General features: G+C 48.5%; 1 protein-coding gene across 2 annotated transcripts in view; it reads left to right on the top strand.

Annotated features, from left to right (window-relative positions):
• Positions 1-3,428: 3,428 nt before the first annotated feature.
• Positions 3,429-21,608, top strand: part of LOC140084550 (transcription factor COE3-like) — a 127,299-nt gene continuing 109,119 nt past the window's right edge. For both annotated transcript variants that reach the window (XM_072126463.1, XM_072126462.1), the window contains exon 1: positions 3,429-3,572. In XM_072126463.1, the coding sequence (XP_071982564.1) occupies positions 3,442-3,572 (131 nt within the window). In that variant the 5' untranslated portion in view covers positions 3,429-3,441. The remainder of the gene's footprint in view (positions 3,573-21,608) is intronic.

The following is a 21,608-nucleotide window of genomic DNA, read 5'->3' as shown; positions in this document are numbered from 1 at the left end:
TCCAACCAGAACCTTTGTACAATATAAGAACAACAAGGCATTTGATTGGTCACAGAAATTAACATAACTCTCTAGCAGATATTAAGCAGCTGCAGTACCAAATGGAACCAGTAGATGGCGGTGCTAAGGGGAAAATACTCTTTCTTAAAGGTGTTGTCCTATAGAACCTACACGGATTGCAGGATTAGTTGGCCATACTTCTCCTACATCTAGAAGGCATTAAAGGTGACCCCGGCTCCATTATTGACTTCGATCCCGTGCTGCCTGTCCTGACCTTCTGCCACGTCCCTGACCATGACCTTGCCTTATGATTCTGTACTTCACCTTGGACGCCACCGCGGACAAAGTTGTGCCTGTGGAACTCAACTCAACTTGCACAACTCACCACCACCCTGCAGGAATTGTTGGCTACTCAGCACCAGCGTCCAGTACCTCCAGCACCGCCCGTTACTATGGCTGCATTGTCTCCTGCTGAGCCCAGGCTGCGGCTTTCCATTTCCTCCAAATATGACGGTGATGGCAAGCTATGCGGGGGCTTCATTACTCAGTGCTCCCTACATATTGAACAGGGAGCAGCATCACATTACCTCCCCTTCCACCAGAGAGAGCAGGGAGCAGCATCACATGACCTCCCCTTCCTCCAGAGAGAGCAGGGAGCAGCATCACATGACTTCCCCTTTCTCCAGAGCAAGTAGGGAACAGCAACACATGACCTCCCCTTCCTCCAGAGAGAGCAGGGAGCAGCATCACATGACCTCCCCTTTCTTCAGAGCAAGTAGGGAGCAGTATCACATGACCTCCCCTTTCTCTAGAGCAAGTAGGGAACAGCATCACATGACCTCCCCCTTCCTCCAGAGTAAGTAGGGAGCAGCATCACATGACCTCCCCTTCCTCCAGAGAGAGCAGGGAGCAGCATCACATTATCTCCCCTTCCTCCAGAGAGAGCAGGGAGCAGCATCACATGACCTCCCCCTTCCTCCAGAGAGAGCAGGTAGCAGCATCACATGACCTCCCCCTTCCTCCAGAGAGTGCAGGGAGCAGCATCACATGACCTCCCCCTTCCTCCAGAGAGTGCAGGGAGCAGCATCACATGACCTCCCCCTTCCTCCAGAGAGAGCAGGGAGCAGCATCACATGACCTCCTCTTCCTCCAGAGAGAGCAGGGGGCAGCATCACATGACCTCCCCTTCCTCCAGAGAGAGCAGGGAGCAGCATCACATGACCTCCCCCTTCCTCCAGAGAGAGCAGGGAGCAGCATCACATGACCTCCCCTTCCTCCAGAGAGAGCAGGGAGCAGCATCACATGACCTCCCCCTTCCTCCAGAGAGTGCAGGGAGCAGCATCACATGACCTCCCCCTTCCTCCAGAGAGTGCAGGGAGCAGCATCACATGACCTCCCCCTTCCTCCAGAGAGAGCAGGGAGCAGCATCACATGACCTCCCCCTTCCTCCAGAGAGAGCAGGGAGCAGCATCACATGACCTCCTCTTCCTCCAGAGAGAGCAGGGAGCAGCATCACATGACCTCCCCTTCCTCCAGGGAGAGCAGGGAGCAGCATCACATGACCTGCCCCTTCCTCCAGAGAGAGCAGGGAGCAGCATCACATGACCTCCCCTTCCTCCAGAGAGAGCAGGGAGCAGCATCACATGACCTCCCCCTTCCTCCAGAGAGAGCAGGGAGCAGCATCACATGACCTCCCCTTCCTCCAGAGAGAGCAGGGAGCAGCATCATATGACCTCCCCTTCCTCCAGAGAGAGCAGGGAGCAGCATCACATGACCTCCCCTTCCTCCAGAGAGAGCAGGGAGCAGCATCACATGACCTCCCCCTTCCTCCAGAGAGTGCAGGGAGCAGCATCACATGACCTCCCCTTCCTCCAGAGAGAGCAGGGAGCAGCATCACATGACCTCCCCCTTCCTCCAGAGAGAGCAGGGAGCAGCATCACATGACCTCCCCTTCCTCCAGAGAGAGCAGGGAGCAGCATCACATGACCTCCCCTTTCTCCAGATCAGGTAGGGAACAGCATCACATGACCTCCCCCTTCCTCCAGAGTAAGTAGGGAGCAGCATCACATGACCTCCCCTTCCTCCAGAGAGAGCAGGGAGCAGCATCACATGACCTGCCCTTCCTCCAGAGAGAGCAGGGAGCAGCATCACATGACCTCCCCCTTCCTCCAGAGAGAGCAGGGAGCAGCATCACATGACCTCCCCTTTCTCCAGATCAAGTAGGGAACAGCATCACATGACCTCCCCTTCCTCCAGAGCAAGTAGGGAACAGCATCACATGACCTCCCCTTCCTCCAGAACAAGTAGGGAACAGCATCACATGACCTCCCCTTTCTCCAGATCAAGTAGGGAACAGCATCACATGACCTCCCCTTCCTCCAGAGCAAGTTTGATCACTAGGAGTCTGAGGTCTCATACTGTTGTACTGCTCATGTATTGTGAGTATTCCCTATTGTAGCCTGCCTACTGCTGGGTGTAATAGGGATCTGTACATGACTGATACGGCAGCGGGCGCCAAAATGGTGGAACGTATGTGTGTGCCATGTACTAACCCCAGAACTTAAATGGTTAACACCCTCGATTGTTGGGGGGGGCAGCAGGTGTATAATACAGCAGACACCCACCCTGCGTACAGATGGCTCGGCTCAGTGCGAATGATTGGAGAACTTCAATAGATAGAAATGAGTTTCTCTATCAGTTCTTTGCAGTTCGGCAGAAGGTGACAACAGGGGGCAGGTAAAGGGTATTAAAGAGGTGATGGGGTGATAATGGGGTGCAGGTAGGTGGTGATGGGGTGCAGGTAGGTGGTGTTGAGGCACAGGTAGGTGTTGATGGGGTTCAGGTATGTTCTGTGCTGCAGGTAGTTGGAGTTGAGGTGCAGGTAGGTGATGATGGAGTGCAGGTAAGTGGTGATGGAGTGCAGGTAGGTGGTGATGGGATGCAGGTATGTTCTGTTTTGCAGGTTGGTAGAGATGTGGTGCTGAGGTCCAGGTAGGTGTTCCTAGGGTGCAGGTAGGTGGTGTTGAGGCACAGGTAGGTGATGATGGAGTGCAGGTATGTTCTGTGTTGCAGGTTGGTAGAGATGTGGTGCTGAGGTCCAGGTAGGTGTCCCGGGGTGCAGGTAGGTGGAGATGTGGTGCTGAGGTCCAGGTGGGTGGTGCTGAGGTCCAGGTAGGTGGAGATGTGGTGCTGAGGTCCAGGTAGGTGTCCCGGGGTGCAGGTAGGTGGAGATGTGGTGCTGAGGTCCAGGTAGGTGTCCCGGGGTGCAGGTAGGTGGAGATGTGGTGCTGAGGTCCAGGTAGGTGTCCCGGGGTGCAGGTAGGTGGGCGGGCAGGGCTGCAGGCGCAGGGAGGAGGCAGGGGGTGTGGGTGCAGCCTCCTCTCCCCAGTGCTGGGTGCAGCCTCCTCTCCTCACTTGTGCGGAGCCGCTGATCCGGAGCTCATGTTCTCGCTGCAGGAGCCGCTGTCCCGGGCGCTCAGCATGAAGGAGGAGCCGCTGCCGGCAGGTCTGAACACGGTGCGAGCCTGGATGCAGAGCCCGGGGATCCTGGACTCCAACACCGCGGCTCAGAGGTAACTGCTCACCCGGGTACTCTACTCCCTGCCAAAGCTGCACTTACACCCGGGGCTGCCGGGTACTCTACTCACTGCCAAAGCTGCCAGGACACCCGGGACTGCCAGGTACTCCACTCACTATCAAAGCTGCGGGACACACGGGGCTGCCGGGTACTCTACTCACTGCCAAAGCTGTGCGGACACCCGGGGCTGCCGGGTACTCTACTCACTGCCAAAGCTGCGGGACACACGGGGCTGCCGGGTACTCTACTCACTACCAAAGCTGCATGGACACCTAGGACTGCCAGGTACTCCACTCACTGCCCAAGCTGCACTCTTCCGACATGCAGAACTGCACAGACTTGTCCTCCTGTCATTCCTAAAGTTATCATCACTTCTTATACTGTTCTCCACCTGAGACTGTTCTCCACTCCGCTCACACCCAGAGCTGCACATTGTTTCACTCATCCAGAAATGCAGTCAGCTACTTACATTATAACACATAGGACTGGTTCCTACTCAGCTTACAACCAGAGCTGCAGGATGCTCTACTCACACACAGAGCAGACACTTTATTAACCCCTGCACCCAAAGACATGGGACTCTGCTCCACTCACAACCAAAGCTGCACTTACACTGGCTAATTATCTGTCCAGCATAACACCAGAAAGTCTCCTGCACAGAGAGTCATCAGTCCCCACCGTCTGATTGTACAGGACCTTATTCACACTCATCAGGACCGACCACAATCCTCAACTCCACCGCACTCCATTCACAGTCAGAGCAGAAGTTCTCACTGCCCTGTGGACCACACTCAGAATACTTCCTGCTTCACTCATAGCCACCCGGGCCAACGGACACTGCTCATTGGACGTGTCCTACTGACCCAGGACCTTCAGGAGACGTGTCCTACTGACCCAGGACCATCAGGAGACGTATCCTACTGGCCCAGGACCATCAGGGGACATATCCTACTGACCCAGGACCTTCAGGAGACGTGTCCTACTGACCCAGGACCATCAGGAGACGTATACTACTGACCCAGGACCATCAGAGGACGTATCCTACTGACCCAGGACCATCAGAGGACATATCCTACTGACCCAGGACCATCAGGAGACGTATCCTACTGACCCAGGACCATCAGGGGACGTATCCTACTGGCCCAGGACCATAAGAGGACGTGTCCTACTGACCCAGGACCATCAGGAGACGTATACTACTGACCCAGGACCATCAGAGGACGTGTCCTACTGACCCAGGACCATCAGGAGACGTATCCTACTGACCCAGGACCATCAGGAGACGTATCCTACTGACCCAGGACCATCAGAGGACGTATCCTACTGACCCAGGACCATCAGAGGACATATCCTACTGACCCAGGACCTTCAGGAGACGTGTCCTACTGACCCAGGACCATCAGGAGACGTATACTACTGACCCAGGACCATCAGAGGACGTGTCCTACTGACCCAGGACCATCAGGAGACGTATCCTACTGACCCAGGACCATCAGGAGACGTATCCTACTGACCCAGGACCATCAGAGGACGTATCCTACTGACCCAGGACCATCAGAGGACATATCCTACTGACCCAGGACCATCAGGAGACGTATCCTACTGACCCAGGACCATCAGAGGACGTATCCTACTGACCCAGGACCATCAGGAGACGTATCCTACTGACCCAGGACCATCAGAGGACGTGTCCTACTGACCCAGGACCATCAGAGGACGTGTCCTACTGACCCAGGACCATCAGGGGACGTATCCTACTGACCCAGGACCATCAGGGGACGTATCCTACTGGCCCAGGACCATCAGGGGGCGTATCCTGCTGACCCAGGACCATCAGGAGACGTATCCTGCTGACCCAGGACCATCAGGAGACGTGTCCTACTAACCCAGGACCATCAGAGGACATATCCTACTGACCCAGGACCATCAGAGGACGTGTCCTACTGGCCCAGGACCATCAGGGGACGTATCCTACTGGCCCAGGACCATCAGGGGACGTATCCTACTGACCCAGGACCATCAGAGGACGTGTCCTACTGACCCAGGACCATCAGAGGACATATCCTACTGACCCAGGACGATCAGAGGACGTATCCTACTGACCCAGGACCATCGGAGGACGTATCCTACTGACCCAGAACCATCAGGGGACGTATCCTACTGACCCAGGACCATCAGGGGACATATCCTACTGACCCAGAACCATCGGAGGATATATCCTACTGACCCAAGATCATCAGGACACGTATCCTATTGACCAAGGACCATCGGAGGACGTGTCCTACTGACCCAGGACAATCAGAGGACATATCCTACTGACCTAGGACCCTCATGGGACGAGTCCTACTGACCCAGGACCATCAGAGGACATATCCTACTTACCCAGGACGATCAGAGGACGTATCCTACTGACCCAGGACCATCGGAGGACATATCCTACTGACCCAGGACCATCAGAGGACGTATCCTACTGACCCAGGACCATCAGAAGACATATCCTACTGACCCAGGACCATCGGAGGATATATCCTACTGACCCAGGACCATCAGGGGACATATCCTATTGACCAAGGACCATCGGAGGACGTGTCCTACTGACCCAGGACAATCAGAGGACATATCCTACTGACCTAGGACCATCATGGGACGTGTCCTACTGACCCAGGACGATCAGAGGACATATCCTACTGACCCAGGACGATCAGAGGACGTATCCTACTGACCCAGGACCATCGGAGGACGTATCCTACTGACCCCGAACCATCGGGGGACGTGTCCTACTGACCCAGGACCATAAGAGGACGTGTCCTACTGGCCCAGGACCATCAGGGGACGTATCCTACTGGCCCAGAACCATCAGGGGACGTATCCTACTGACCCAGGACCATAAGAGGACGTGTCCTACTGGCCCAGGACCATCAGGGGACGTATCCTACTGGCCCAGGACCATCAGGGGACGTATCCTACTGACCCAGGACCATCAGGGGACGTATCCTACTGACCCAGGACCATCAGGGGACATATCCTACTGACCCAGGACCATCAGAGGACGTGTCCTACTGACCCAGGACCTTCAGAGGACATGTCCTACTGACCCAGGACCATCAGGGGACATATCCTACTGACCCAGGACCATTAGGGGACATATCCTACTGACCCAGGACCATCAGGGGATGTATTCTACTGACCCAGGACCATCAGAGGACGTATCTTACTAACCCAGGAACATCAGAGGACGTGTCCTACTTACACTGACCCAGGACCATCACAGGGCATGTCCTACTGATACTATGACCCAGGACCATCATAGCACATGTACTACTGACCCAGGACCATCAGAGGACGTGTCCTACTGATACTATGACCCAGGACCATCATAGCACATGTACTACTGACCCAGGACCATCAGAGGACGTGTCCTACTGATACTATGACCCAGGACCATCATAGCACATGTACTACTGACCCAGGACCATCATAGCACATGTACTATTGACCCAAAGCCGTGGTCCATCACAGAAGCTCCTGTTATCTATGACCTTGGAGTAACTGCTGACATAGAGAGAATCACATTCCCAGTGACCTAGGACTATTCTAAATAATAATTGCTCTCTGACCCAGGACTGTCACAGGAACCACCTCACTGGTGCTGAACCATCTTTACTATAAAATGAAATAATCTAGGATTATGACTTGGAATGTCCTGCTGATCCGGGACTGTTGTAGGTGGATTACCACACATTGCGCCCTTTTCAGTACTGCACCACTTTTCTGGCCATGGATTGTACCCACAAAGTACCATCTACCTCCAAACACTGGACCATTGCCCTGTGACATGTGAACCCTATAGAAATGAAAACATCTCCTACTGGTGGCCATCACCAATGCATCACCTCCTAATGGTGACTATTGGGAGTCCACGACTATCACAGAACAAGTGCTATGGACACTATAACCCAAGGCTACCACAAAATGTGTCCTTCTGACACCCAGGACCATCACAGGAGTCCTACTCACACTGTGACCAAGGACCACAACAGGACATGTCATGACCATCACGGGCTACATCATTCTGACAATATGACACTAACCAAGGACCACAACAGGACATGTCCCATAAACAGGACAATATGACCCAATACTATCATGTTCTGAGTGTCAGAAGTTCATGTCTTGTGATCGTACTGGATCATGTTATTAGTAGGACATGTCCTGTGTTGGTCGAGGGTTAGAAGAACATGTTCTGTGATGCTGCTTTGTCAGGGTCAGTAGGACACATCCTGTGATGGTCCTGGATCAGAAGGACATGTCCTGTGATTGTCCTGGGTTATAGTGTTAGTTGAAGATGTTATGATGTCATCCTGGGTTATGGTACCTGTAGGACATGTCCTATGATGTCCTGAGCCAATAAGAGATGTTCTGTGGTGGTCTTGGGTTATAGCATCAGTTGGAGATGTTTTGTGGTCATCCTGGGTTATGGTGCCAGTAGGACATGTCCTGTGATGTCCTGGTCCAGTAGGACATGTTTTGTGATGTCCTGGTCCAGTAGGACATGTCCTGTGATGTCCTGAGCCAATAGGACATGTCCTGTGATGTCCTGAGCCAATAGGAGATGTTCTGTGATGTCCTGAGCCAGTAGGACTTGTCCTGTGATGTCCTGGGCCAGTAGGAGATGTTCTGTGGTGGTCTTGGGTTATAGCGTCAGTTGGAGATGTTTTGTGGTCATCCTGGGTTATGGTGCCCGTAGGACATGTCCTGTGATGTCCTGGGCCAGTAGGACATGTCCTGTGATGTCCTGGGCCAGTAGGACTTGTCCTGTGATGTCCTGGGCCAGTAGGACATGTCCTGTGATGTCCTGGGCCAGTAGGACTTGTCCTGTGATGTCCTGGGCCAGTAGGACTTGTCCTGTGATGTCCTGGGCCAGTAGGACATGTCCTGTGATGTCCTGGGCCAGTAGGACTTGTCCTGTGATGTCCTGGGCCAGTAGGACATGTCCTGTGATGTCCTGAGCCAGTAGGACTTGTCCTGTGATGTCCTGGGCCAGTAGGACTTGTCCTGTGATGTCCTGGGCCAGTAGGACTTGTCCTGTGATGTCCTGGGCCAGTAGGACTTGTCCTGTGATGTCCTGGGCCAGTAGGACTTGTCCTGTGATGTCCTGGCCAGTAGTACTTGTCCTGTGATGTCCTGGGCCAGTAGGACTTGTCCTGTGATGTCCTGGGCCAGTAGGACTTGTCCTGTGATGTCCTGGGCCAGTAGTACTTGTCCTGTGATGTCCTGGGCCAGTAGGACATGTCCTGTGATGTCCTGGGCCAGTAGGACATGTCCTGTGATGTCCTGGGCCAGTAGGACATGTCCTGTGATGTCCTGGGCCAGTAGGACATGTCCTGTGATGTCCTGGGCCAGTAGGACATGTCCTGTGATGTCCTGGGCCAGTAGTACTTGTCCTGTGATGTCCTGGGCCAGTAGGACTTGTCCTGTGATGTCCTGGGCCAGTAGGACGTGTCCTGTGATGTCCTGGGCCAGTAGGACATGTCCTGTGATGTCCTGGGCCAGTAGGACTTGTCCTGTGATGTCCTGGGCCAGTAGTACTTGTCCTGTGATGTCCTGGGCCAGTAGGACATGTCCTGTGATGTCCTGGGCCAGTAGGACATGTCCTGTGATGTCCTGGGCCAGTAGGACTTGTCCTGTGATGTCCTGGGCCAGTAGTACTTGTCCTGTGATGTCCTGGGCCAGTAGGACATGTCCTGTGATGTCCTGGGCCAGTAGGACATGTCCTGTGATGTCCTGGGCCAGTAGGACATGTCCTGTGATGGTCTTGGGTTATAGTGTCAGTAGGAGAGGTCATCTTGGGTCATGGTGTCAGCAGGACATTGTCCTGTGATGGTCCTGGACCAACACAGGACATGACCTACTGACCCGGGACCATCACGGGACATGACTTCTCATATTGATCTGTGATCCATGCAGGGTTTGATTCCTACTATATCTTCTGTGTATATTGTATGACCTGGGTCTGGGGGTCGCGGAGGTCCATCATGACCCTCACAGCATCTCATATCGGGCTTCGGGGGCTGCGAGGCAGAGGCCTGGAGTATTATTATCCCCGGACATATCCCATGATTCTCGTGTTACTTTCTCCCTGCAGTCTCCCACATGTTCCATTGTTTTATCATATTGTATATAGATGTATGTGGAGCCGCTGTATAGTCTGTATAGAGGGGGGGGAGGGGGGGAGGCTCGGTGGTCTCTGCGCCGGATTATATCCACAATCACATCAGTTATTTATCCCAATAACCTTTCTGGATTAACACGGAACAAAACATAAAATCTGTGGTTGGAAAGTGTCAGGAATATTGAATAAATTACTGGAAATTATCTAAATAATTAACAATATCAATAATAATAACAATAATCAAAAGAATAACAATATCAATAATAATAACAACAATAATAATAATAACAATATCAATAATATTAATAACAAAAATAATAATAACAATAACAATAATAATAATAATAATAATAACAATAATAATAATAATAATAATAATAAAACAATAATAATAATAATAATAATAATAATAATAAACAAATAACAACAACAATAATAATAATAATAATGATAATAATAAAGCAATAATAATAAAACAATAATAATTTTTAGGGTTTAAATAATATAAAAGGTAAAGTTTTCTTACTGAATCCTAGTAAATACTATTAGAAAGTAAAGAGACTGTTATTACCAATAATCTAAAATAATAATCACAAAAAGTAAAATGGAGATAAAAGATAAGAAAAGTCAAAATAATTATAGGAAAAAAAGTATCATAATTTGAATTAAAAAAAGCTATGAAAAAATGTTACTATTGTGTTTTCTACTTTATTAAACATTTTTTGTACATATTATTATTTTCTATGGAGTTCATTCCTATAGCTCGTCCTTGCTCCTTGCTGACTGTCTCCCGGTGCGGTGGATCCCCCCGGTGATGGATCGTATTGGCATCTCTCTGCCGGTGCGGATGACATCTTCACCATCTGGCTCTTTTCATGGTATCATTAATGGGGGTGTAATAGTCTGCAGGACATGTGCTGATTCTCCGCTGCTGACACATTGTACAATAAACAGACTTTAATAATTAGCCCAAAGCCAATAAACACGACTTAATGAGGGGGGGGGGGGGTCCGACTCCCCCCATTGTTAGGACGGAGGATCAGGAAGACGCTGCTGCCCCCCGCCCGAGGAGAATTGGGAGAATAACACTCTAATACAATATCTAACATTGCAAATATGCCACACATTTTTTCTGTAAAAATCCACCCAAAAAATAAATGTTCAGATTTGGTTTCCGTTGTTTTATTAGAGAAAATAAAAGAATCTAAACCAAACCTTTATTTCAGGAAGAAAAACATTAACACTTGTGTAGAAAAACAAATAAACTACATGAATGTAAAAACATAAAATGATAGTAAAAAATGTAATAAATGTAAAAGTTTCTTAAAATCAATAAAAATAAATTTGATTAAACAAAAAAATTTAACAAATATTGGAGTAAAAAAGAACATTCTAACAAAAGTCAAATAAAAGGACAACGATGTAAAATAACCTGAGGCATAAAACACTCGACCTTTCATCAGCTGAAAACCGGAAACATCATTTACCATCGATCCCTAAAATCTGTTATTTTATATTAAAATTTAAAGACTTAAAAGATTAATTAAAAAGATAATTGTGCAAATAAATCATAAACATCTAAAGTGATAAATATATAAATGCTGAACACTTGGATCTTCTAATAAGAATCACTTTACAGATGAGACAATGTGACTTGTGTATTTCTTCCTCTTGATGTCCATGTTGGGGTCTCTCGGTCTCCTGATGGTCCATCAGTCCTTCTCCCTTTCTCTGATTGATGGTTGATGTAAGATGTTGGGGTCTCTCGGTCTCCTGATGGTCCATCAGTCCTTCTCCCTTTCTCTGATTGATGGTTGATGTGAGATGTTGGGGTCTTTTGGTCTCCTGATGGTCCATCAGTCCTTCTCCCTTTCTCTGATTGATGGTTGATGTGAGAAGTTGGTGTCTCTCGGTCTCCTGATGGTCCATCAGTCCTTCTCCCTTTCTCTGATTGATGGTTGATGTGAGATGTTGGGGTCTTTCGGTCTCCTGATGGTCCATCAGTCCTTCTCCCTTTCTCTGATTGATGGTTGATGTGAGAAGTTGGTGTCTCTCGGTCTCCTGATGGTCCATCAGTCCTTCTCCCTTTCTCTGATTGATGGTTGATGTGAGGTGTTGGTGTCTCTCGGTCTCCTGATGGTCCATCAGTCCTTCTCCCTTTCTCTGATTGATGGTTGATGTGAGATGTTGGGGTCTCTCGGTCTCGTGATGGTCCATCAGTCCTTCTCCCTTTCTCTGATTGATGGTTGATGTGAGATGTTGGTGTCTCTCGGTCTCGTGATGGTCCATCAGTCCTTCTCCCTTTCTCTGATTGATGGTTGATGTGAGATGTTGGGGTCTCTCGGTCTCCTGATGGTCCATCAGTCCTTCTCCCTTTCTCTGATTGATGGTTGATGTGAAATGTTGGTGTCTCTCGGTCTCGTGATGGTCCATCAGTCCTTCTCCCTTTCTCTGATTGATGGTTGATGTGAGATGTTGGGGTCTCTCGGTCTCCTGATGGTCCATCAGTCTTTCTCCCTTTCTCTGATTGATGGTTGATGTGAGATGTTGGTGTCTCTTGGTCTCCTGATGGTCCATCAGTCCTTCTCCCTTTCCCTGATTGATGGTTGATGTGAGGTGTTGGTGTCACTCGGTCTCCTGATGGTCCATCAGTCCTTCTCCCTTTCTCAGATTGATGGTTGATGTGAGGTGTTGGTGTCTCTCGGTCTCCTGATGGTCCATCAGTCCTTCTCCCTTTCTCTGATTGATGGTTGATGTGAGATGTTGGTGTCTCTCGGTCTCCTGATGGTCCATCAGTCCTTCTCCCTTTCTCTGATTGATGGTTGATGTGAGATGTTGGGGTCTCTCGGTCTCCGGATGGTCCATCAGTCCTTCTCCCTTTCCCTGATTGATGGTTGATGTGAGATGTTGGTGTCTCTAGGTCTCCTGATGGTGCATCAGTCCTTCTCCCTTTCTCTGATTGATGGTTGATGTGAGGTGTTGGGGTCTCTCGGTCTCGTGATGGTCCATCAGTCCTTCTCCCTTTCTCTGATTGATGGTTGATGTGAGATTTTGGTGTCTCTTGGTCTCCTGATGGTCCATCAGTCCTTCTCCCTTTCTCTGATTGATGGTTGATGTGAGATGTTGGTGTCTCTCGGTCTCCTGATGGTCCATCAGTCCTTCTCCCTTTCTCAGATTGATGGTTGATGTGAGGTGTTGGGGTCTCTCGGTCTCGTGATGGTCCATCAGTCCTTCTCCCTTTCTCTGATTGATGGTTGATGTGAGATGTTGGTGTCTCTCGGTCTCGTGATGGTCCATCAGTCCTTCTCCCTTTCTCTGATTGATGGTTGATGTGAGATGTTGGTGTCTCTCGGTCTCCTGATGGTCCATCAGTCCTTCTCCCTTTCTCTGATTGATGGTTGATGTGAGTTGTTGGTGTCTCTCGGTCTCCTGATGGTCCATCAGTCCTTCTCCCTTTCCCTGATTGATGGTTGATGTAAGGTGTTGGGGTCTCTCGGTCTCCTGATGGTCCATCAGTCCTTCTCCCTTTCTCTGATTGATGGTTGATGTGAGATGTTGGGGTCTCTCGGTCTCCTGATGGTCCATCAGTCCTTCTCCCTTTCTCTGATTGATGGTTGATGTGAGGTGTTGGGGTCTTTCGGTCTCCTGATGGTCTATCAGTCCTTCTCCCTTTCTCTGATTGATGGTTGATGTGAGATGTTGGTGTCTCTTGGTCTCCTGATGGTCCATCAGTCCTTCTCCCTTTCTCTGATTGATGGTTGATGTGAGATGTTGGTGTCCCTCGGTCTCCTGATGGTCCATCAGTCTTTCTCCCTTTCTCTGATTGATGGTTGATGTGAGGTGTTTGGGTCTCTTGGTCTCCTGATGGTCCATCAGTCCTTCTCCCTTTCTTTTATTGATGGTTGATGTGAGATGTTGGTGTATCTCGGTCTCCTGATGGTCCATCAGTCCTTCTCCCTTTCTCTGATTGATGATTGATGTGAGATGTTGGTGTCTCTCGGTCTCCTGATGGTCCATCAGTCCTTCTCCCTTTCTCTGATTGATGGTTGATGTGAGATGTTGGTGTCTCTCGGTCTCCCGATGGTCCATCAGTCCTTCTCCCTTTCTCTGATTGATGTGAGATGTTGGTGTCTCTCGGTCTCCTGATGGTCCATCAGTCCTTCTCCCTTTCTCTGATTGATGATTGATGTGAGATGTTGGTGTCTCTCGGTCTCCTGATGGTCCATCAGTCCTTCTCCCTTTCTCTGATTGATGATTGATGTGAGATGTTGGGGTCTCTCGGTCTCCTGATGGTCCAGCAGTCCTTCTCCCTTTCTCTGATTGATGGTTGATGTGAGATGTTGGGGTCTCTCGGTCTCCTGATGGTCCATCAGTCCTTCTCCCTTTCTCTGATTGATGATTGATGTGAGGTGTTGGGGTCTCTTGGTCTCCTGATGGTCCATCAGTCCTTCTCCGTTCTCTGATTGATGTGAGATGTTGATGTCTCTCGGTCTCCTGATGGTCCATCAGTCCTTCTCCCTTTCTCTGATTGATGGTTGATGTGAGATGTTGATGTCTCTTGGTCTCCTGATGGTCCATCAGTCCTTCTCCCTTTCTCTGATTGATGTGAGATGTTGGTGTCTCTCGGTCTCCTGATGGTCCATCAGTCCTTCTCCCTTTTTCTTATTGATGGTTCTTACTGAAATGTGTATCCTACCCCCCAGTTGCTCGGATAGAAGCCGGGGTCATGTTGTTGTGTGCGGGGCAGATTGTGTGGATGACACCAAGGAGATGTATCTTGGGGCTTAGACCATTGTACTGACCCTGATGGCCACCGGGGGGGATTAGGGTGATCCTTGCTAATCTGGGCCCCTTCATGGAGACCGATGTGTATTCCCAAATCCAATATTTCATCCCCAGCTCAGGAGATGGGAGTCCTCATCCACCACATAATAAATGGAGATGGGGCCAACCATGATTGGGTCCTCTCCTTCCAAGGGCCACATGGCAGCCACATGATATAGAATAGAGGACCAGGCCTGGTTTTCATGTTAGGTGTTTGATAAATATTATAATTCAGTTGAAATCAAGATGGCGGCCTCCATCATGGTGGTGCGGGTGGTGGGGATTGTAGTGATGTCATTGGTGGTCATGGGCCAGATTGGTGTCACGTCCATCTGTGCAGTACATATCGGGACGGGTTTCTGCACATCCTGGGAACCTTTCCATCGGTAGAAGTTTTGTATAAAACACCAGTTTAGCGCCCTCTAGTGTACGGTCACTTCTCCGCTGACACAGTGTAACGACACGGGACACTAGAACACGAGAGTCTTATGTGACCTAGATGAAGCAGTTAATAAAGTTATAGGAAGTTACAGCGAAATTTGTAAAATTCATCATACTTATGTATTCTTATACTTTTTATGTGGTTTTTGTTTTATTTTTTATTCTTTTTGCTCTCTATTAATAGTATACACAATATGTGATTGCTTGTGTTTTTTGTTTTATTGTAAAGTTTTTATTTTTACATCATTATCTATCAAGGATTTTTTTTGATCTCTACACGTCTGGATTTCTGCTTCTTATATTATTTTTCTTTTGTCTATTTTTCAATTTCTTCGAAATATTTACTTTTTTTATTTAATAATTGCAGTATATTCATATTGAATGTCTTTTATTATTTGGTATTTTTATGTATAGTCATAGATTTATTATTAATAGTTATTGTTTAGCTCAGAATCAGTTTGGTTTGTTACTTTGTACATATTCGGCTGGTTCCCTCCTGTAGTTGTAGCAGTTTGTGCAGGTGTAGTCCCCCGGCCTCCTGCAGGGGGCGCCCCAGACTCTTTCATTGCAGCCCCCGTTCCTGGCCTCCCCCCAGATGCAGCAGAGCCGCCTGCAGAAGGCGTCAGCCCCTAAATCTTTACATCAGCCGCCATCACATATATCACGTCTCATATGTTCTCTTTATTATTCTATTTCCTAAAGTTTTGTCTTAAACCAGAAAGTTCTGCTGAAAGGTAAAAATCCTGGAGCCGAGTCCAGATGTACAAACCCCACACAGAAAACATAGAAAAATTCTGAAATAGCCTAAAAAATGTGAATAGAAAAGTACAGTTTAGAAAGAATTGCACTTTTAGTATTTTGCTCTAAAATTTAAAAAGTTCTAACTATGAAAATTGAAGGTTATTTACCCAGATATTAAGATTTTAAAAAAAATGTATTCCTTCAAAAATTTTAAACAGTGATCAAAAAGTTTCAAAAATCGCAAAATGTCGTAAAAAGAAGCAAAATCTCCCACAAAGGCGCAAACCTAACAATAAGTAATGTCATGTATGTACACAGTGACTGCACCAGCAGCAGAATAGTGAGTGCAGCTCTGGGGTATAATACAGGATGTAACTCAGGATCAGTACAGGATAAGTAATGTCATGTATATACAGTGACTGCACCAGCAGCAGAATAGTGAGTGCAGCTCTGGAGTATAATACAGGATGTAACTCAGGATCAGTACAGGATAAGTAATGTCATGTATATACAGTGACTGCACCAGCAGCAGAATAGTGAGTGCAGCTCTGGAGTATAATACAGGATGTAACTCAGGATCAGTACAGGATAAGTAATGTCATGTATGTACACAGTGACTGCACCTGCAGCAGATTAGTGAGTGCAGCTCTGGGGTATAATACAGGATGTAACTCAGGATCAGTACAGGATAAGTAATGTCATGTATGTACACAGTGACTGCACCAGCAGCAGAATAGTGAGTGCAGCTCTGGAGTATAATACAGGATGTAACTCAGGATCAGTACAGGATAAGTAATGTCATGTATGTATACAGTGACTGCACCAGCAGCAGAATAGTGAGTGCAGCTCTGGAGTATAATACAGGATGTAACTCAGGATCAGTACAGGATAAGTAATGTCATGTATGTACACAGTGACTGCACCAGCAGCAGAATAGTGAGTGCAGCTCTGGGGTCTAATACAGGATGTAACTCAGGATCAGTACAGGATAAGTAATGTCATGTAAGTACACAGTGACTGCACCAGCAGAATAGTGAGTGCAGCTCTGGAGTATAATACAGGATGTAACTCAGGATCAGTACAGGATAAGTAATGTCATGTATGTACACAGTGACTGCACCAGCAGCAGAATAGTGAGTGCAGCTCTGGGGTATAATACAGGATGTAACTCAGGATCAGTACAGGATAAGTAATGTCATGTATGTACACAGTGACTGCACCAGCAGCAGAATAGTGAGTGCAGCTATGGAGTATAATATAGGATGTAACTCAGGATCAGTACAGGATAAGTAATGTCATGTATGTATACAGTGACTGCACCAGCAGCAGAATAGTGAGTGCAGCTCTGTGGTATAATACAGGATAAGTAATGTCATGTATGTACAGTGCTCTTCTTCTCCCATATGTGAGGTAGGTCTCCGGTGCACCCCAGGTGTTGCTGTAGGTGACGCTTTGGCCGGTGTTTTTCTCTATGTTGCGGCTGTGCCCCGGGAGCTCTGGGATCGTTACATTAATTACAGGGGAGCAGCAATTAGCAGAAGACGATAGGTGTGATTCCCGGGGGAGGGTTACACTGAGGACAGCTGAGCCATTAACCCCTAGCGTCACTTTCTGAAATACTCTGTGCTGCTTGGTACCCTGAGTCTTCCTATATCTACCTCCAGTCTGTGACCTGCCATGAGCAGAGATACGAGGTTGCTGAAATCCTCTGCGCCGTTGAGCGCTGTGGACGTCGTGTAATGTTATCTGCCTCCAGATGGTGCGATGGATCTGATCTCCCGGCACAGCAGCAGATGTTGTCGCTAATTGTGACAAATTGCATCAGAGGGAAATTTCCTGAAGCCTCCATCTCTGCGCTGTCCTCTGGATGAAATCTCCTCCTGGAGGGCGATGACTCAGTGGATGGGGAGGATGGGAGTCATCCCAAAAAAGAAACGCCCCACCCACTTTATTCTTAATGTGTATATTATCATGGAGGGTGTCAAAGCTCCGCCCCATGTGCACATTAAAAAACTAGGCCATGCAAATTTGGATGGTCAGCCGCAGCAAAGTGATTGGTTGGTTATCAGCAGTTGTGACCACCTATATAAAAGCAGCAGAACATGTGACACGGGGAAGTGTCTCCAGGAGGAGGCCATGCTGCTGAATATTAGATATTCCTGGAGACACATGACAGAGCACTGGCTTCCTGTGTCTTCTAGGTTGTCTTCTGTCTTGGTGAAGGACACAGCTCTGGTCGTCTTGTGTTTTGGAGAGGGCTCCAGGTCTGGTTGTCTTCTGTTTTGGTGAGGACCCCAACTCTAGTCATTTCTCTCTCGAGGAGGGGCCACCCCTGGACATCTTCTGTTTTAGTGAGGGTCTTGGCTCTGGCTGTCTTTTGTCTCGGGGAGTGCTTTGGCTCTGGTTGTCTGATTGTGTCTTGGGGAGGGGCCCTTTTCTGCTTGTCTGTATGTTGGGGAGCACCTCTACTCTGGTCTTGATAAGGGCCCCAGCTCTTGATGCCGTGTGTCATGGCCTCTACATGGCCTATTGTTCTACATGATGGGACGACCAGTTGACAGATATTTATAAGTTGTGGTTCTCTTGATGCAAACCTCCCTTGTCATATGACACAACAGCTTAGGCCCAACCCTCAGAACAATGTTCAGTTCTTAAACCGTCTGTGGTCGTCTCTGGCCTCCAGTCGTCTGTGGTCGTCTCTGTTGTCGTCTCTGGCCTCCAGTCTAGTGGTAACTTTGATGGTAACTGGAGTCTGGCCACCATTCTGGTCTATGGTCTGGTGGTAACTTCAGATTTGTGTAATTTGGTGACTGGTGGTTTCCTTTGAGGTTTCTTCAAGCAGTCTTTGGTCTTGTCATACTTGTTCCATAAGTCCATCATGGACTGATGGATGGGAGGTCCTTGTGATGGAAGTCTGAACAGCATATGACTGCTGGCAGTTGTCCCTGTTCACTATTCGCTTTCTAATGTTTATGGGGCTTCCCCAACTTTACACTGATGGTAGATATTGTGGAAGAAGACACAGTGGGTCAAAACAAAAAACACTGTGACAAAGATGTTGAGAATATATATACATTAAGATGGAGTGTTAGCATATTAAGAGAATGATCAATGACCCAAACTGCAAAGTTCTGGTCCATACTGAATTTGGCGGGTTGTGCTTCCAAGTGATGCTGTCCGTAATCCGGGTCCATGTTTGGGGAAAAAGTGCCAAGACTTCTGGAGCAGCCAACTAGGCAGCCATTAAGAAACCACAGGCATGTCCTCTGTAGGCACGAATGTCCTCTGTAGCCATGACCTTGCTGGACTTGTGACTCTGAAGTATAAGATCAGGGTCACACAACCAGACACCATCACACATGAGACAGATCCAGGGAGAGGTTGCTACTTATCATAGCGTTAGGCCAGGACTTCTGAAAACCAGCAATTGCCCTTTTCATGGGAACTTATATATAAAGAGGAGTCTGCTGTTATTAGAGACAGGTGGAAATCTGAATTAATTGCCCTTATTAGGGCACTCTATAGACTCATAAAGTGTTGTGAAATACTTATTATGGAGGATTACACAGCGATTCTTAAAAAGACCTGACAGAAATTTCAGCATTTCCTGCATCATCCAGCGAGATTTTAAAGGTCCTGTCTCAGCTCCAGAAAAATCATAAAGGTCCTGCAGAATAGTGTGCACTACCTCCTAGATTGTAAAGGTGCTGTCACAGTATTTGTTACTGCAAGTCTTTCAAAACGAGAAAATCGGATGCAGGGTTTATCCCATAGTACAGTAGGAATTGCGATGGACTTTTGTGAGGAAGGGAGCAGTACCACCGTCACCATAGACTCATACTATAGAGTGCCCTAATAAGGGCAATTAATTCAGATTCCCACCTGTCCCTAATAACAGCAGAATCTTCTTCTTATATAAGTTCCCATTAAAAAGGGAGAATGTGACGCCGCCACCAGGGGCACAGCAGCGATGAATGGAGGCACGTTCAGATTTTTTAATAAACTTGGACAACCCCTTTAAGTTCTTTTCCTAGCCAACTGCCCTGTTATTACTGCCAATTTTTAGACCTCTAGTCCTTACTAGCCCCATTTTATGCCCATCTACTTTCTGGAGGATTCCCCATGGTAGACTCCCCCTCCCTGATGCAGCAGTTGCATCCCATTTTTCCCTCGCTCTCAGTTGCTGCTGCTGCCGAAATAAACTTTGATCCTTGGATATGCTAATACTTTTAAGAGGCTACTAGGGGTGTGAAGTAGCCTTAGCTTCAGGGGTGAAGGCTGCTTCACTCCCCCATGCCCCCCCCCCGCCTACATCTTCATCACGCCCTCAGCATCAACCGAGCTCTGCCTAAGCGCAGTAACGCCTGTTTCGCTGCCAGAGACTCACCTGCTTCCAGTGCGTTACCGACAGAGTAATCGGAGCTGTTGCAGGGAAGAAGACGCGATGAGCGGGTATGCAAAGGCGACGGGGGGAATGGAGAAGCTGCAGGCAGCACCGGGTCGAAGGCTTCTTGACACCCACAGTCGCCCCAACATACCAGCTCGTCACATCCTCGTCTTCAGCAGCAGGTGAGCTCTGCACAAGTGCAAGAGCTCCGGTTCCTCTGTTGGCAGGAACGTCTCTGGCAATCAAACAGGTGCTACTGCGCTTGCGCAGGGACTAGGAAGCGAGATGCTGCAGGTGGGTATATAGGGTACATTTTATTTAAAATCTGAAAAAGGTCAAACTTTCATAGAAAACCAAACCTAATAGTAAAATTCAGACCAACCCCTCAAACTCAAGGTGTTATTCAGACATCGGCTGTAGTGTGAGGTCTCCTGATATACTGGACATCGGCTGTAGTGTGAGGTCTCCTGATATACTGGACATCGGCTGTAGTGTGAGGTCTCCTGATATACTGGACATCGGCTGTAGTGTGAGGTCTCCTGTTATACTGGACATCGGCTGTAGTGTGAGGTCTCCTGATATACTGGACATCGGCTGTAGTGTGAGGTCTCCTGATATACTAGACATCGGCTGTAGTGTGAGGTCTCCTGATATACTGGACATCGGCTGTAGTGTGAGGTCTCCTGATATACTGGACATCGGCTGTAGTGTGAGGTCTCCTGATATACTGGACATCGGCTGTAGTGTGAGGTCTCCTGTTATACTGGACATCGGCTGTAGTGTGAGGTCTCCTGATATACTGGACATCGGCTGTAGTGTGAGGTCTCCTGATATACTGGACATCGGCTGTAGTGTGAGGTCTCCTGATATACTGGACATCGGCTGTAGTGTGAGGTCTCCTGTTATACTGCACATCGGCTGTAGTGTGAGGTCTCCTGATATACTGGACATCGGCTGTAGTGTGAGGTCTCCTGATATACTGGACATCGGCTGTAGTGTGAGGTCTCACGATATACTGGACATCGGCTGTAGTGTGAGGTCTCCTGATATACTGGACATCGGCTGTAGTGTGAGGTCTCCTGATATACCGGACATCGGCTGTAGTGTGAGGTCTCCTGATATACTAGACATCGGCTGTAGTGTGAGGTCTCCTGATATACTGGACATCGGCTGTAGTGTGAGGTCTCACGATATACTGGACATCGGCTGTAGTGTGAGGTATCCTGATAGACTGGACATCGGCTGTAGTGTGAGGTCTCCTGATATACTGGACATCGGCTGTAGTGTGAGGTCTCCTGATATACTGGACATTGGCTATATTGTGAGGTCTCCTGTTATACTGGACATCGGCTGTAGTGTGAGGTCTCCTGTTATACTGGACATCGGCTGTAGTGTGAGGTCTCCTGATATACTGGACATCGGCTGTAGTGTGAGGTCTCCTGATATACTGGACATCGGCTGTAGTG

This window comes from Engystomops pustulosus, chromosome 1, assembly GCF_040894005.1.
Source record: "Engystomops pustulosus chromosome 1, aEngPut4.maternal, whole genome shotgun sequence".
NCBI classification, from domain to species: domain Eukaryota; kingdom Metazoa; phylum Chordata; class Amphibia; order Anura; family Leptodactylidae; genus Engystomops; species Engystomops pustulosus.
The sequence above is the reverse complement of the archived record's forward strand: the minus strand, read 5'-3'. Positions and strand labels throughout refer to the sequence as shown.